Source organism: Hyperolius riggenbachi, chromosome 1 (assembly GCF_040937935.1).
Source record: "Hyperolius riggenbachi isolate aHypRig1 chromosome 1, aHypRig1.pri, whole genome shotgun sequence".
Classification (NCBI taxonomy): domain Eukaryota; kingdom Metazoa; phylum Chordata; class Amphibia; order Anura; family Hyperoliidae; genus Hyperolius; species Hyperolius riggenbachi.
Genome location: NC_090646.1, coordinates 612734655 through 612748781, shown reverse-complemented (window position 1 = coordinate 612748781; position 14127 = coordinate 612734655). Strand labels below are relative to the sequence as shown.

At 48.0% G+C, this 14127-nt stretch overlaps 2 protein-coding genes across 3 annotated transcripts in view; both read left to right on the top strand.

The window, feature by feature from the left end:
- CMYA5 (cardiomyopathy associated 5) overlaps window positions 1–14127 on the top strand; it is a 150515-nt gene that overhangs the window by 58343 nt on the left and 78045 nt on the right. For both annotated transcript variants that reach the window (XM_068250143.1, XM_068250134.1), the window contains exon 4: window positions 92–187. In XM_068250143.1, the coding sequence (XP_068106244.1) occupies window positions 92–187 (96 nt within the window). The remainder of the gene's footprint in view (window positions 1–91; window positions 188–14127) is intronic.
- Window positions 13144–13773, top strand: LOC137528686 (uncharacterized; the record flags this gene model as incomplete). The annotated part of the gene is made up of 1 exon (XM_068250156.1): window positions 13144–13773. A coding segment is annotated over one exon (630 nt), but the record flags the coding sequence as incomplete, so codon positions are not given.

Sequence of the window (14127 nt, the reverse complement as noted above, 5' to 3'; positions counted from 1 at the left end):
GATCAGGTTTGCTTTAAGTTTCCTTGACTATAACTGAGAGTTAACAAAAAAAAAATGAGGTGTAACAAAATAAACTATATTCTGTTTTCAGAGCAATCTGGAGGCCCTGTTGGAGACGCTCCAGGCAAGCTCCTTGAAAACCGAGGACTTTGTCACCAGAGTGGAGGCGTTGTTTAATGAAGTTGAAGTAAGTGTCTTTGTTCTATTATTACATGTAACAGTTTAACTTGTGTGCGTCACTTTAGGTAAATGTAGCAGGTCTGTATCCAGCAGTGACTCAATAATGGAAGAGGCAGAAACATAAATGACTAATAGATTAATCCTGTCTATCACCAGTGGGTGAGTGAGAAGGAGATGTAATCTCCAGGGTTGTGAATCAGAGGCCTGGCCCTGTATCATCTCAGGATAACCCACAAGGCAACATAGGCAGGTGCCCGGGGCCCAGTGGGTGTCAAGAGGCCCACCTGCTACCTTCTCTGACCCTTCTCCACCTCAGATTACAAAAAGGACCATAAGGGGGAGCCACAGGTACTACCTTGCTTAGGGCCCCATTTCTTCATAATCCATCTCTCAGCCCTGTACCGACCCCTACAACACAGTTCCTGCAAGGATAACGTTTCATTCATACCTGCACTGGGAAAATGAAACATTAGTGTTCCCTCTCCCCATTACGACTTTCTGTGCTCCCTCTGCCCAGTATAACTGCAGGGTATAGGGCAGCTGGAGGTATTTAATGTTTGGGGTTTTTTTTTTACACTTCAGGGTTTCTGTCTAGGTATGCTCATTCGGATTTTGCGCAATTGCATTACAGCAATTCGGTAATTTTATCCCAATCACAGAACTCGGAAACAATGGACCAATCAGAGAATGCAGAAACAACTTGGAAGTATTTGGACAATCAGAGAATACAAAAAAATGACCCCCAAAAAATTACTCGGAAATCCGTGGAATCGGCAATCGGCATTAGCGGAAGTCAGGATTTCTGCGGAATCGGAAATCGACATTTCCAACCATCCCTAATTCTGTTAGATAACGTTTGCCTTCTTAAAACAGAAAGTATTTCTGATAATTAATCTGTAAGTGAGCAACTCTGGTTTCCCATGATGCATCACCCCACGAATATGCCAATCATCTCTTTATGCCCCTGAAAGCTGAAGCGCTGGTGTATAGTGAGCCTATAGCTAATACATTTACAGAACCACACCAATCCAACATGCAGCAAGTGTTGGACTTTTTGGTCCTCGTCGTGCTGTGCATGGCATGGATTAATATGGCTCTATGGGATAACTCTTTATTTATTTATTTATTTTTTAGTAAGCACAAGGGATGGTCTGAACTCTGATGCTTAGTTGGGGTGTTATTGCTGATTGTGTCCATGTTGCACACATTTCTCTCATTTCCTGTCCCTGAGATGTATTCCAAAATGTTACACTTGTTTCCAAAACCGTGGCAGCCCTTTCAGATTGTGGCAATTGTTCCAGTAACAACTGCAAGAAATTTCCCCTAATTTTGGATACATTCCGCCTAACTTTCTGTTGTGTTTCTGGCACAGCAAATGAGGTAAACTCCCCACTGTAGACCTAGCAGTAAAAAAATATTGAAAGTCTTAACGAAAATAAGGCTTCTTTCAGACAGGCAGCTGAAAGCGCTGAATTCACCCCATCAGTGGTGGCCAGGGGCGTAGCAATAGGGTTGCAGAGGTAGCCACCGCATCGGGGCCCTTACTACAGTATTAGCTCTCTATTGGTCCTGTGCTGGTAGTAATCACCTCTATAGATACTTCGAATAGTGGTGATCACTAACAAACTGTTCCCCATCCCCTTCTTGCAGCTCTGACACTGTAGTTACCATTGGCAGGTTTTGGTGCGCCATATCAATTGTTATGTATAGAGTGCTTGGGGGGCCCCATTGTAAAACTTGCATCGGGGCCCACAGCTCCTTAGCTAGGCCACTGGTAGTGTTGGGCGAACAGTGTTCGCCACTGTTCGGGTTCTGCAGAACATCACCCTGTTCGGGTGATGTTCGAGTTCGGCCGAATACCTGACGGTGCTCGGCCAAACCTTTCGGCCACATGGCCGAACTAAGAGCGCATGGCCGAACGTTCCCGAACGTTCGGCTAGCGCTGTGATTGGCCGAACGGGTCACGTGGTTCGGGCCCGAACGCGCTCTGATTGGCCGAACGGTCACGTGGTTCGGGTAAATAAATACCCGAACCACGTCATATCTCTGCCATTTGTCTGTGGGTTTAGCTTTGGGTAGGCAGGCAGGGTAGTTCGCTCTCCAGCCACGCTAGCCAGGGTCCCCCCCAGTCATTGTGTGTCGCTGCTGGGAACAGTAGTACACCGCTCGCTCAGCCACACTATATATAGCATTGTTTACTGCCACTGTGTACCTCGCTCAGCCACGCTATATATATAGCATTGTGTTTTCTGACACTCTGTGTACACGGCTTAGGCTAGCCTGACTAATATAGCATTGTGTGTACTGCCACTGTGCACCTCGCTCAGCCACGCTATATATAGCATTGTGTGTACTGCCACTGTGCACCTCGCTCAGCCACGCTATCTATAGCATTGTGTGTACTGCCACTGTGCACCTCGCTCAGCCACGCTATATATAGCATTGTGTGTACTGCCACTGTGCACCTCGCTCAGCCACGCTATATATAGCATTGTGTGTACTGCCACTGTGCACCTCGCTCAGCCACGCTATATATAGCATTGTGTGTACTGCCACTGTGCACCTCGCTCAGCCACGCTATATATAGCATTGTGTGTACTGCCACTGTGCACCTCGCTCAGCCACGCTATATATAGCATTGTGTGTACTGCCACTGTGCACCTCGCTCAGCCACGCTATATATAGCATTGTGTGTACTGCCACTGTGCACCTCGCTCAGCCACGCTATATATATAGCATTGTGTTTTCTGACACTCTGTGTACACGGCTTAGGCTAGCCTGACTAATATAGCATTGTGTGTACTGCCACTGTGCACCTCGCTCAGCCACGCTATATATAGCATTGTGTGTACTGCCACTGTGCACCTCGCTCAGCCACGCTATATATAGCATTGTGTGTACTGCCACTGTGCACCTCGCTCAGCCACGCTATATATATAGCATTGTGTTTTCTGACACTCTGTGTACACGGCTTAGGCTAGCCTGACTAATATAGCATTGTGTGTACTGCCACTGTGCACCTCGCTCAGCCACGCTATATATAGCATTGTGTGTACTGCCACTGTGCACCTCGCTCAGCCACGCTATATATAGCATTGTGTGTACTGCCACTGTGCACCTCGCTCAGCCACGCTATATATATAGCATTGTGTTTTCTGACACTCTGTGTACACGGCTTAGCCTGACTAATATAGCATTGTGTGTACTGCCACTGTGCACCTCGCTCAGCCACGCTATATATAGCATTGTGTGTACTGCCACTGTGCACCTCGCTCAGCCACGCTATATATAGCATTGTGTGTACTGCCACTGTGCACCTCGCTCAGCCACGCTATATATAGCATTGTGTGTACTGCCACTGTGCACCTCGCTCAGCCACGCTATATATAGCATTGTGTGTACTGCCACTGTGCACCTCGCTCAGCCACGCTATATATAGCATTGTGTGTACTGCCACTGTGCACCTCGCTCAGCCACGCTATATATAGCATTGTGTGTACTGCCACTGTGCACCTCGCTCAGCCACGCTATATATATAGCATTGTGTTTTCTGACACTCTGTGTACACGGCTTAGGCTAGCCTGACTAATATAGCATTGTGTGTACTGCCACTGTGCACCTCGCTCAGCCACGCTATATATAGCATTGTGTGTACTGCCACTGTGCACCTCGCTCAGCCACGCTATATATAGCATTGTGTGTACTGCCACTGTGCACCTCGCTCAGCCACGCTATATATATAGCATTGTGTTTTCTGACACTCTGTGTACACGGCTTAGGCTAGCCTGACTAATATAGCATTGTGTGTACTGCCACTGTGCACCTCGCTCAGCCACGCTATATATAGCATTGTGTGTACTGCCACTGTGCACCTCGCTCAGCCACGCTATATATAGCATTGTGTGTACTGCCACTGTGCACCTTGCTCAGCCACGCTATATATAGCATTGTGTGTACTGCCACTGTGCACCTCGCTCAGCCACGCTATATATAGCATTGTGTTTACTGCCACTCTGTGTACACCGCTCAGCCAGACTATATACCGTTGTTTACTGACACTCTGTGTACACCGCTCAGCCAGACTATATACCATTGTTTACTGACACTCTGTGTACACGGCTCAGCCTGACTATAAAGCATTGTGTGTACTGCCACTGTGCACCTCGCTCAGCCACGCTATATATAGCATTGTGTTTAATGACACTCTGTGTACACGGCTTAGCCAGACTATATAGCATTGTGTGTACTGCCACTCTGTGTACACCGCTCAGCCAGACTATATAGCATTGTGTTTACTTCCACTCTGTGTCTGCTGGGCCTGGGAACAGTAGTACACCGCTCACCCGCCACTGTATAGCATTGTGCTCTGTGTCGCTGCTGGGAATAGTGGTACTGTATAGCATTTCTGTACTGCCACTGTACTGCTGCCAGTCAGCGTGTACTGTAAGGATAAGTGAAATGAGGAAGAAATCCGGTGAAAGAGGAAGGGGCAAGGGAAGAGGTGTTTCCCCTGACGGTTCACGTACAGGCCACAGGGGAGCACCCAAGAAAACCCACTCAATACCGCCCATGTTGTCCAGGACAACAACCCTCACAAATCCAAAAGAACAGGACCAGATAATTACTTGGATGACCTCTCAAGCGTCCAGCAGTGGGTTAAGCAGCACCAGCACATCACGCACGAGGTCCGAGTCCTCAGCCAGTTACAAGGAGCCAGTGGGCACAAAGCTGACACAACCGGCAGCGACACCACGCACACAACTGCCAGATAACCAGTCCTATGAATTACCTCAGGACACAATGGGGTATTCGCAGGAGCTATTCCCAGCCCAACAAACTTCCACCTTTCAAAGGTCAATGGAGGAACAGCCAGAAATGTTGTGCCCGGATTCACAACCATTAACTGTGGGAAATGCACCGCGCACTGTAATACAAGGCGAGTCCGAGGAGGACTCGGAAACCCAAATCCCAGAGCAAGTTGGGCAGGAGGGGTTGCAATTGCTGGAGGTCGGCCGACAAGATCTGGAAGACGACGTTGGAGTGAGCTGCGCAGAGGTTGTTCTGGGGAGCTCTACTCCACGGCGGCGGCCCCCCACAATGACATATGACGAGTTTGAGGAGATGGAAGAGGAGGGTATGGACAATGTGGACAGAGACCCAGATTTTATTTGTGAACGAGAACATCGCCGTCGTAGCAGCAGCACAGATGAGTCTGTTGAAGAACCCACTGCTGCACGAGTTCGCCTTGTGCCACAAGGTAGGCGGCGCGCAATTTCAGGCACCACAAGCGTGGAAGTTAGAGTGAGAGGCAAAAGAGGAGGAAACAGAAATCGCCAGCAAGGAGGCAGGTGCTCCAAAGTCTGGGCTTTCTTTGAAGACTGCACTGAGGATGTTACCATGGCGATTTGCAAGGTGTGCAAGACTCGCCTGAGCAGGGGGAAAAGTACTAACAACCTCTCCACCACCAGCATGAGCCGCCACATGCTATCCAAACATCCCACTCTGTGGGCAAACGCGGCAGGACAGGGTACCAGCAACACTGCCTCCCTTGGGTTCACCAGACTCACCACCAGACCCGCCTCAGCAGCAGCAGTAGCCCAGCCATTGCGTGGTTCACAACATTCACAAACATCAGACGACGCTGACACTGTCACTTTCCGGAGTAGTGCTCTTGAGGTCTCCCAGTGTTCATCAAACACAACAACCAACAGCCCTTCCGTGTGCAGCGCTACGGTTCAGTTGTCTGTGTCGAAGATGTTTGAGCGCAAGAGGAAATTGCCAGCAAATGACCCCCGGGCCGTGGCAGTAACAGCCAGCATAGCCAAGCTTCTGGCCTGCGAAATGCTGCCATATCGAGTGGTGGAGACAAACAGCTTCAAGGGCATGATGTCAGTGGCCATCCCACGTTACGTGGTTCCCAGCCGCTACCACTTTGCGCGCTCTGCAGTGCCTGAGTTGCATGAGCACGTGGTCAGCAAAATAACCCGAAGCTTGAAGAATGCCGTTGCCTGCAAGGTTCACCTCACCACTGACACTTGGACGAGTGCGTTCGGCCAGGGTCGATACATCTCCCTTACCGCGCACTGGGTGAACCTTGTGGAGCCTGGCAGCGATTCCTCACCTGCTACGGCGCGGGTGTTGCCCACGCCGCAAACAGCTGCACCGCCGTCCCTCCCACTGGATAACAACAGCAGCACCTACCTCTCTGACTCCTTCTCCTCCAACGCATCTCAAACCTGTACCTCATCCGGAAACGCTAACCCAGCAGCAGTAGGATCGTGGAAGCAGTGCAGCACAGCTGTTGGCATGCGTCAGCAAGCATTGCTGAAGCTGATCTGCCTTGGGGATAAGCAGCACACAGGGGAGGAAATTTGGAAGGGAATAAAGGAACAGACGGATTTGTGGCTGGCACCGCTGGACTTGAAACCGGGCATGGTTGTGTGTGATAATGGGAGTAATCTCATTCGCGCTTTAAGGTTGGCTAAGCTGACACACATCCCTTGCCTGGCGCACGTGATGAACCTAGTAGTTCAGCGGTTCCTGAGGACATACCGAGGCGTGGCCGATCTTCTGTTGAAGGTGCGTCGAGTGGCCAAACATTGTAGAAATTCCAGTACTGCTTCGGGGGCACTCGCCAAGATGCAGGAGCGCTTCAATCTCCCCCACCATCGCTTGCTGTGTGATGTCCCTACGCGCTGGAATTCTACGCTGCACATGCTAGCACGCTTTTGTGAGCAGAAGAGTGCAGTGGTCCAGTACATGACGGCGCAGTACCGAGGCGCATCCGGCCAGCTGCCAAGCTTCTGTGGATCCGATTGGGCCAACATGTTGGACCTCTGCCAAGTCCTCCAAAATTTTGAGCAATCCACGTTGCTTGTGAGCAGTGACAACTCTTCAGTCAGCATTACCATACCACTGCTGTGTTTACTGAAGAGGTCAATGTTGAAAATCAAGGAAACAGCTGTCATGATGCAACTGGGGGAATCTGAAGGAGAAAACGATCAGCGTGATGGTACCAACATCAGGCCATCCGCCTCAGGGAACGCTGGCCCCAGCAGCTATGACGAAGAAGAGGAGGAGGAACAGCTGGAGTTGGAGCAGGAATTTCATGCCACCACTGACGAGGGCCAGAGCGGTGCACGTTGGACTTCCACAATTCAGCGCGAATGGTCAGCAGAAGCAGACCAGGAGGAAGGTGACGACTATGATGCATCACAACAACTATCACAACGCTCACAAGAGGATGATGAGGATTCTGGTAGGACTCTTGCACACATGGCTCAATTCATGCTAGACTGCATTGAACGCGACCCACGCATTGTGCGCATTCTGGACAACACCAATTACTGGGTTTATACCCTTCTGGATCCACGGTACAAACACAATGTTCCAAAACTGCTTGAAGAAAGAGTCAGACAGGTCAAAATGGAAGAATACCAGCAGGCCCTTGTGGAGACTTTAGAGAGGAGATTGACATCCTCCCCCTCCTCTAGCCAGTTGTACGCCGACAGACTGACTTCCGCAAACCCAGGACGACCAGGAGGGCAGCAAACAACGCAAGCCGCAGCTAGTGCCCAAAAGGGAACGGTATCGGCAGTGTCCTTGGAGTGGGAAAATTTTCTGACACCCATGCAGCAGCAGCCCACTGAACAGGAAGCGTGCAGATCCACCTCCAACACCGATCGCCTGGAGAAGATGGTCAAGGACTACATGTCAGATGACGTAGCTGTGTCGAACAATCCATCTGCACCCTTCAACTATTGGGTATCGAAGCTAGACACCTGGCACGAACTGGCAATGTACGCAATAGAGGTGCTGGCTTGCCCGGCAGCCAGCGTTATGTCGGAACGCTGTCTCAGTGCTGCCGGAGGCATCGTCACAGATCGGCGTATCCGCCTCTCCACAGAAAATGCAGACCGTCTGACTCAAATTAAAATGAATCAATCCTGGATTGGAAACGACTACGCAACACTCCAGGACCCCAACCAAGTAACATGACCAATGAACATCTGGGATGGTGTAGCGTTACCGGTCCCTGTTTATTGAACCTCTCATCTGTATTACATTTATGACTGCATGGCGGCAAAAAGCATTGCTGCTATATCCGCACGCTTTTTGTCCTCATGCAAGGCCTGGGTTGTTGTGTCTCACAAAGCGTGGCCTTCTCCTCCTGCGCCTGCTCCTGTTCCATCACGTGTGCTGCTGCTGCTGCTGCTGGGTTAGCGTTGCCGGTCCCTGTTTATTGAACCACTTATCTTTATTACATTTATGACTGCATGGCGGTACCTCATGCAAGGCCTGGGTTGTTGTGTCTCACAAAGCGTGGCCTTCTCCTCCTGCGCCTCCTCCTGTTCCATCACGTCTGCTGCTGCTGGGTTAGCGTTGCCGCGTGGTCCCTGTTTATTGAACCACTTATCTTTATTAAATTTATGACTGCATGGCGGTACAAAGCATGCTATCCGCACGCTTCTTGTCCTCATGCAAGGCCTGGGTTGTTGTGTCTCACAAAGCGTGGCCTTCTCCTCCTGCGCCTCCTCCTGTTCCATCACGTCTGCTGCTGCTGGGTTAGCGTTGCCACGTGGTCCCTGTTTATTGAACCACTTATCTTTATTACATTTATGACTGCATGGCGGTACCTCATGCAAGGCCTGGGTTGTTGTGTCTCACAAAGCGTGGCCTTCTCCTCCTGCGCCTGCTCCTGTTCCATCACGTGTGCTGCTGCTGCTGCTGGGTTAGCGTTGCCGGTCCCTGTTTATGGAACCTCTTATCTTTATTACATTTATGACTGCATGGCGGTACAAAGCATGCTATCCGCACGCTTCTTGTCCTCATGCAAGGCCTGGGTTGTTGTGTCTCACAAAGCGTGGCCTTCTCCTCCTGCGCCTCCTCCTGTTCCATCACGTCTGCTGCTGCTGGGTTAGCGTTGCCGCGTGGTCCCTGTTTATTGAACCACTTATCTTTATTAAATTTATGACTGCATGGCGGTACAAAGCATGCTATCCGCACGCTTCTTGTCCTCATGCAAGGCCTGGGTTGTTGTGTCTCACAAAGCGTGGCCTTCTCCTCCTGCGCCACCCTCCTCCTGTTCCATCACGTGTGCTGCTGCTGGGTTAGCGTTACCGGTCCTTTTTCCTGGAACCTCTTATATGTATTACATTTATGACTGCATGCCGACAAAAAGCATGTTACCTGTGCAAAGAAAACAGACATTTCCCGCATTTAAAAGACAGTTTTCCCTTTGAAACTTTAAAATCGATTTTCTCAAAAACTATAACCTCTTTTTGCTAAAAAAATGTTTCCTCTTGTACCCACTCCCAATGTGCACATACCCTGTAAATTTGGGGTATGTAGCATGTAAGGAGGCTTTACAAAGCACAAAAGTTCGGGTCCCCATTGACTTCCATTATGTTCGGAGTTTGGGTCGAACACCCGAACATCGCGGCCATGTTCGGCCTGTTCGGCCCGAACCCGAACATCTAGATGTTCGCCCAACACTAGCCACTGGTGGCGGCGCTACACTGGGGAACTGCCCCCCCCCCCCTTTCCCCTGGGAATAACTGTGCCCACCCTTCTCAGTAACATACAGTTAACTGTTTCCGGGCTCCAGCAGCACACACTGAACAGGATAGGGTTTGTAAAAAAAAACTCTCCATGTCAGTCATTAAGTAATCAATGTGTAAGAGATGACTGGCGTTGTCTGATGGATGTATATAGAATGCCAGTCGTCTTGCCCGTTAGGACTTGTTTGATGCTTCATTTGATGAAGGATATGGTCAAATTGTAGTCGTTATGACCAAGTTGGAAAACACAACTAACCAGATCTAGTTGAAAGGTCCTCTTTGCCTTGTCAATCTAAATGGGTTAGAAAATGGGTGTTGTCCCTGTTTCAGCCTCAGGGCGCAGTGTAGGAGGGGGCGCAGAATTCATTCAGCTGTCATTCCTAATTGTGTTTGATGCAGAAACAAATAAGAAAACGGATACATGGCAGTGACTGCAAGCCAGATAACTAGATATTAAGGTGTTTGGGAGGTTGTGGGCCCTGTGGCACCTCTTAGTCTAATAGCAATCAGTGTGTGACGGCTGGGGTGGAGGGATGGAGGGGCGCACTTTGGTGCCTCAGCCTTGGGTGCTGGAGGACCTTGTCCCGGCTCTGTGTTTCAGTATTTCAGGTCCCTCAACACTAACTAAAGATGCAGGCTGAAAGTGGACTTCTCTAGCACTGCATTGCAGATCAGTATATGCTTTACTTTTATCTTGTTGCACACACCTCTTGACTTTATGTCAGCCATTGGGGACTAGGGATGGTTAATGAGATGCAAATAATTTCGAGGTGATGCAGCATTATGCTAATTTTGCTTGCCAATTAATGCAGCTGGAACATGAACTAATTCAATTGGTTCATTTTTGAGCTGCATAAATTTGCATACAAAATGTGCATAATCCTTCCATTTGATTTAATTAATTTGCATAATTTGAAATTATTTGCATCTCATTGACCATCTCTTATCGGGGCCCAATTGCCAAGGGCGACATCTCTGGCCGGCCTGTGCAAATGCATGTCAGCTATGTAGATGACGCGCTCTCTTGCTATGCAAGGAGTAGGAGGGATGATGGAGCAGTGCGTGCATGACGTCACACGGTGGGTGGGGAAGCTGCACAGACCAGAGTTGGCCTTAGGGGGGGCAAGTGAAGGGGGCCCAGCAGTCATGCCCACTGCGTTCGCACTAAGAGCCCCGTTCTTCCTGGTCGGCACATGCTCAGGTGCTGACCCTGCGGCACACGCGTCTTTGATTACATGCCCACGGACGAGAGCTCCCTGCGCATTGACATTATGATTTACGTCATGCGCATAGTACTCCCGGCCATGGGCATGCAACATACCGCCGGCCATTGCGAGTCTGCGAACTCAACCTCTCTAAGGACTCTGTAGCATCATATTTTGGAATTTACTAAACAGGTTAAGACTCTACAATACCACCAACAGAATCAGAGTCAGCCATCAAAGTCAGGCCAACAGACACAACACATTTCACCCTCCCTGGTGGTGGTGCAGAAAAAGCATGGGGAGCTCCCCATTCAACCTAGCACCCATTACCAGCCAGTCTGGTGCACACCCCTAGCTCCTCAGCCAGCCTGTATCTATCCCAAGCTCCCCAGCCAGCCTCTACCTATCCAGCCAGCCTGGTACCCATCAGTAGCCCCCCAGCTAGCCTAGTACCCCTCCCTTGCTCCCAAGCCAGCTTAGTACCCATCTCCACTTTATTGGTTAGCTTAGTGGCCTTTAACAAACAACTGTTTTTACACAATAATAAGGCGTACTGCTTTAAAAGGGGACAAACCTGTGAGCATGGTGGTAAGGTAGATGCCCAACACTTATGGCTCTAGGCCCCGCATATGACACTTGCCCCAGGCCTCACGAACTCTAAGGCCGATTCTGCACAGACGATGCGATTGGCCATTGCAGGGGGTGAGTTGATCCATTGGGCAGGTGGCTTTTGGGTTGGGGGTCGGTGGCCACTGTACACACGCCTGATATCGGCTGAGGCGGTCATTATCGGCCACCTTAGTCAGGCCTGTGTACGGGCCTTTATAGGCACTGGATGCTGTAGAAGTTGTATGTCAGCCACCTGAAGTTAAGTGTGTATAGTACTGCCATGAAACAAATCAGCTGGCGATGCTTGTGTAGTTGGATGTGCAGTTGCTCTGTAAACATGTAAGAACTCTGTGGTGAAAACTTTCCAGGATTTACCTATAAGATTTGCAGTCTTAAGAACTTCTTTAAAGGGAACCTAAACTGAGAAGGATATGGATTTTTCCTTTTAAAATAATACCAGTTGCCTGACTCTCCTGCTGATCACGTGTCTCTAATGCTTTCAGCCACAGCCCTGAACAAGCATTGCAGATCAGGTGCTCTGACTGAAGTCAGACTGGATTAGCTGCATGCTTGTTTCAGGTCTTTGATTTAGCCACTACTGCAGCCAAAGAGATCAGCAGGACTGCCAGGCAACTGGTATTGTTTAAAAGGAAACATCCACACCCCTCTCAGTTTAGGTTCCCTTTAATGCTGGATACACACCATGCGTTTCCGCGTTCGATGCGTCCGTCGATACGCATCGATTCGATTATTTCCGACATGTCCGATTCAAGCTTCGATGGATAGTTAGGTCGATTTGCCATACTTTACATGGCAATCAACCTAAAAATCATCGAAATGCGTTCGGAAATGCTCGGAAATAATCGAATCGGCGCGTATTGACGGACGCATTCGACGCGGAAACGCATGGTATGTATTCAGCATAAGACTTCTGTTGAATCTTTCAATCTCTCCAATTGCTTGGGGGTAATAGACACTTTCCTATGCGCGATATTTCTCTCTCCAGAAAAGATTCAAATGCAGATGATACAAATTGGGCTCTATTGTCCAAAACCAGCTCCTTTGGATTACTTTCCCTGCTGAAAATTATGGAAAGAAATGTAATGACAGTAGCAGAGGAAATATTTGATTTGACACAAATAGTGGTGCTCAAATACCCCTTTTCAAAATTCGAGTTAGGTCGAATTCGAATAGTAAATTATTCAGTCGAATATTCGAGTCGAATAATTTTTACTATTCGATTCAACCTCGGAATTCGAGCTCACTATTCGAGTCGGTATTCGAGCTCATTATTCGAGCTGACTATTCGAAATGGCCTTAAATAGCTTCCAACACTTGTTTTGAGGGTGAATGATGCAAGAAACCTCTTTTTTTCCAAGTAACAACAGCAAGTGATTATGTGGGGATGTTCCTTTAAAAAAAAAAAGTTGAAAAGAGAAGTTGTGTCCAGAAATTTGTTCAGTACTGTATATACTTCTTCTTCTTCTTCTTTATCTTCTATATCTTCTTCTTCTTCTTCTTCTTCTATATCTTCTTCTTCTATATCTTCTTCTATATCTTCTTCTTCTTTTATATTGTCTTCTTCTTCTTCTTCATCTTCTTCATCATCATCTTCTTCTTCTTCATCTTCTTTTTCTTCATCTTCTTCATCTTCTTCTTCATCTTCTTCTTCATCTTCTTCATCTTCTTCTTCATCTTCTTCATCTTCTTCTTCTTCTTCTTCTTCTTCATCTTCTTCATCTTCTTCTTCTTCTTCTTCTTCATCTTCTTCATCTTCAACTTCTTCATCTTCTTCTTCTTCTTCATCTTCTTCATCTTCTTCTTCATCTTCTTCTTCATCATCTTCTTCTTCTTCATCTTCTTCATCTTCTTCATCTTCATCTTCTTCATCTTCTTCTTCTTCATCATCTTCATCTTCTTCTTCATCTTCTTCTTCTTCATCATCTTCATCTTCTTCTTCTTCATCTTCTTCATCATCTTCATCTTCTTCATCTTCTTCTTCTTCTTCATCTTCTTCATCTTCTTCTTCATCATCTTCTTCTTCTTCATCATCTTCTTCTTCTTCATCTTCTTCATCTTCTTCATCTTCATCTTCTTCATCTTCTTCATCTTCTTCTTCTTCATCATCTTCATCTTCTTCTTCATCTTCTTCTTCTTCATCATCTTCATCTTCTTCTTCTTCTTCATCTTCTTCTTCTTCTTCTTCATCTTCATCTTCTTCATCTTCTTCATCTTCTTCATCTTCTTCTTCTTCATCTTCTTCTTCTTCATCTTCATCTTCTTCTTCTTCTCCTTCTTCTTCTTCTTCTTCTTCTTCTTCATCTTCTTCATCTTCTTCTATATCGTCTTCTTCTTCACTTATTTCTCTTTTCAAATTTTTTTTTTAAAGAAATGCAGCTATTTTTGAGCGTAACAAATAGCTGGTGGCGCACGCATGTTGGAAGCGCCATTGTATGTGCTCCCTGGCAGTGGAAACACACAGACAGCAGGAGGTAAATTCAGCAGCAGGAGGAGGAGGATGAGTGTGTGGCAGCAGGCAGTCAATGAGGCAGGCAGCGTGACATAATAGCCCT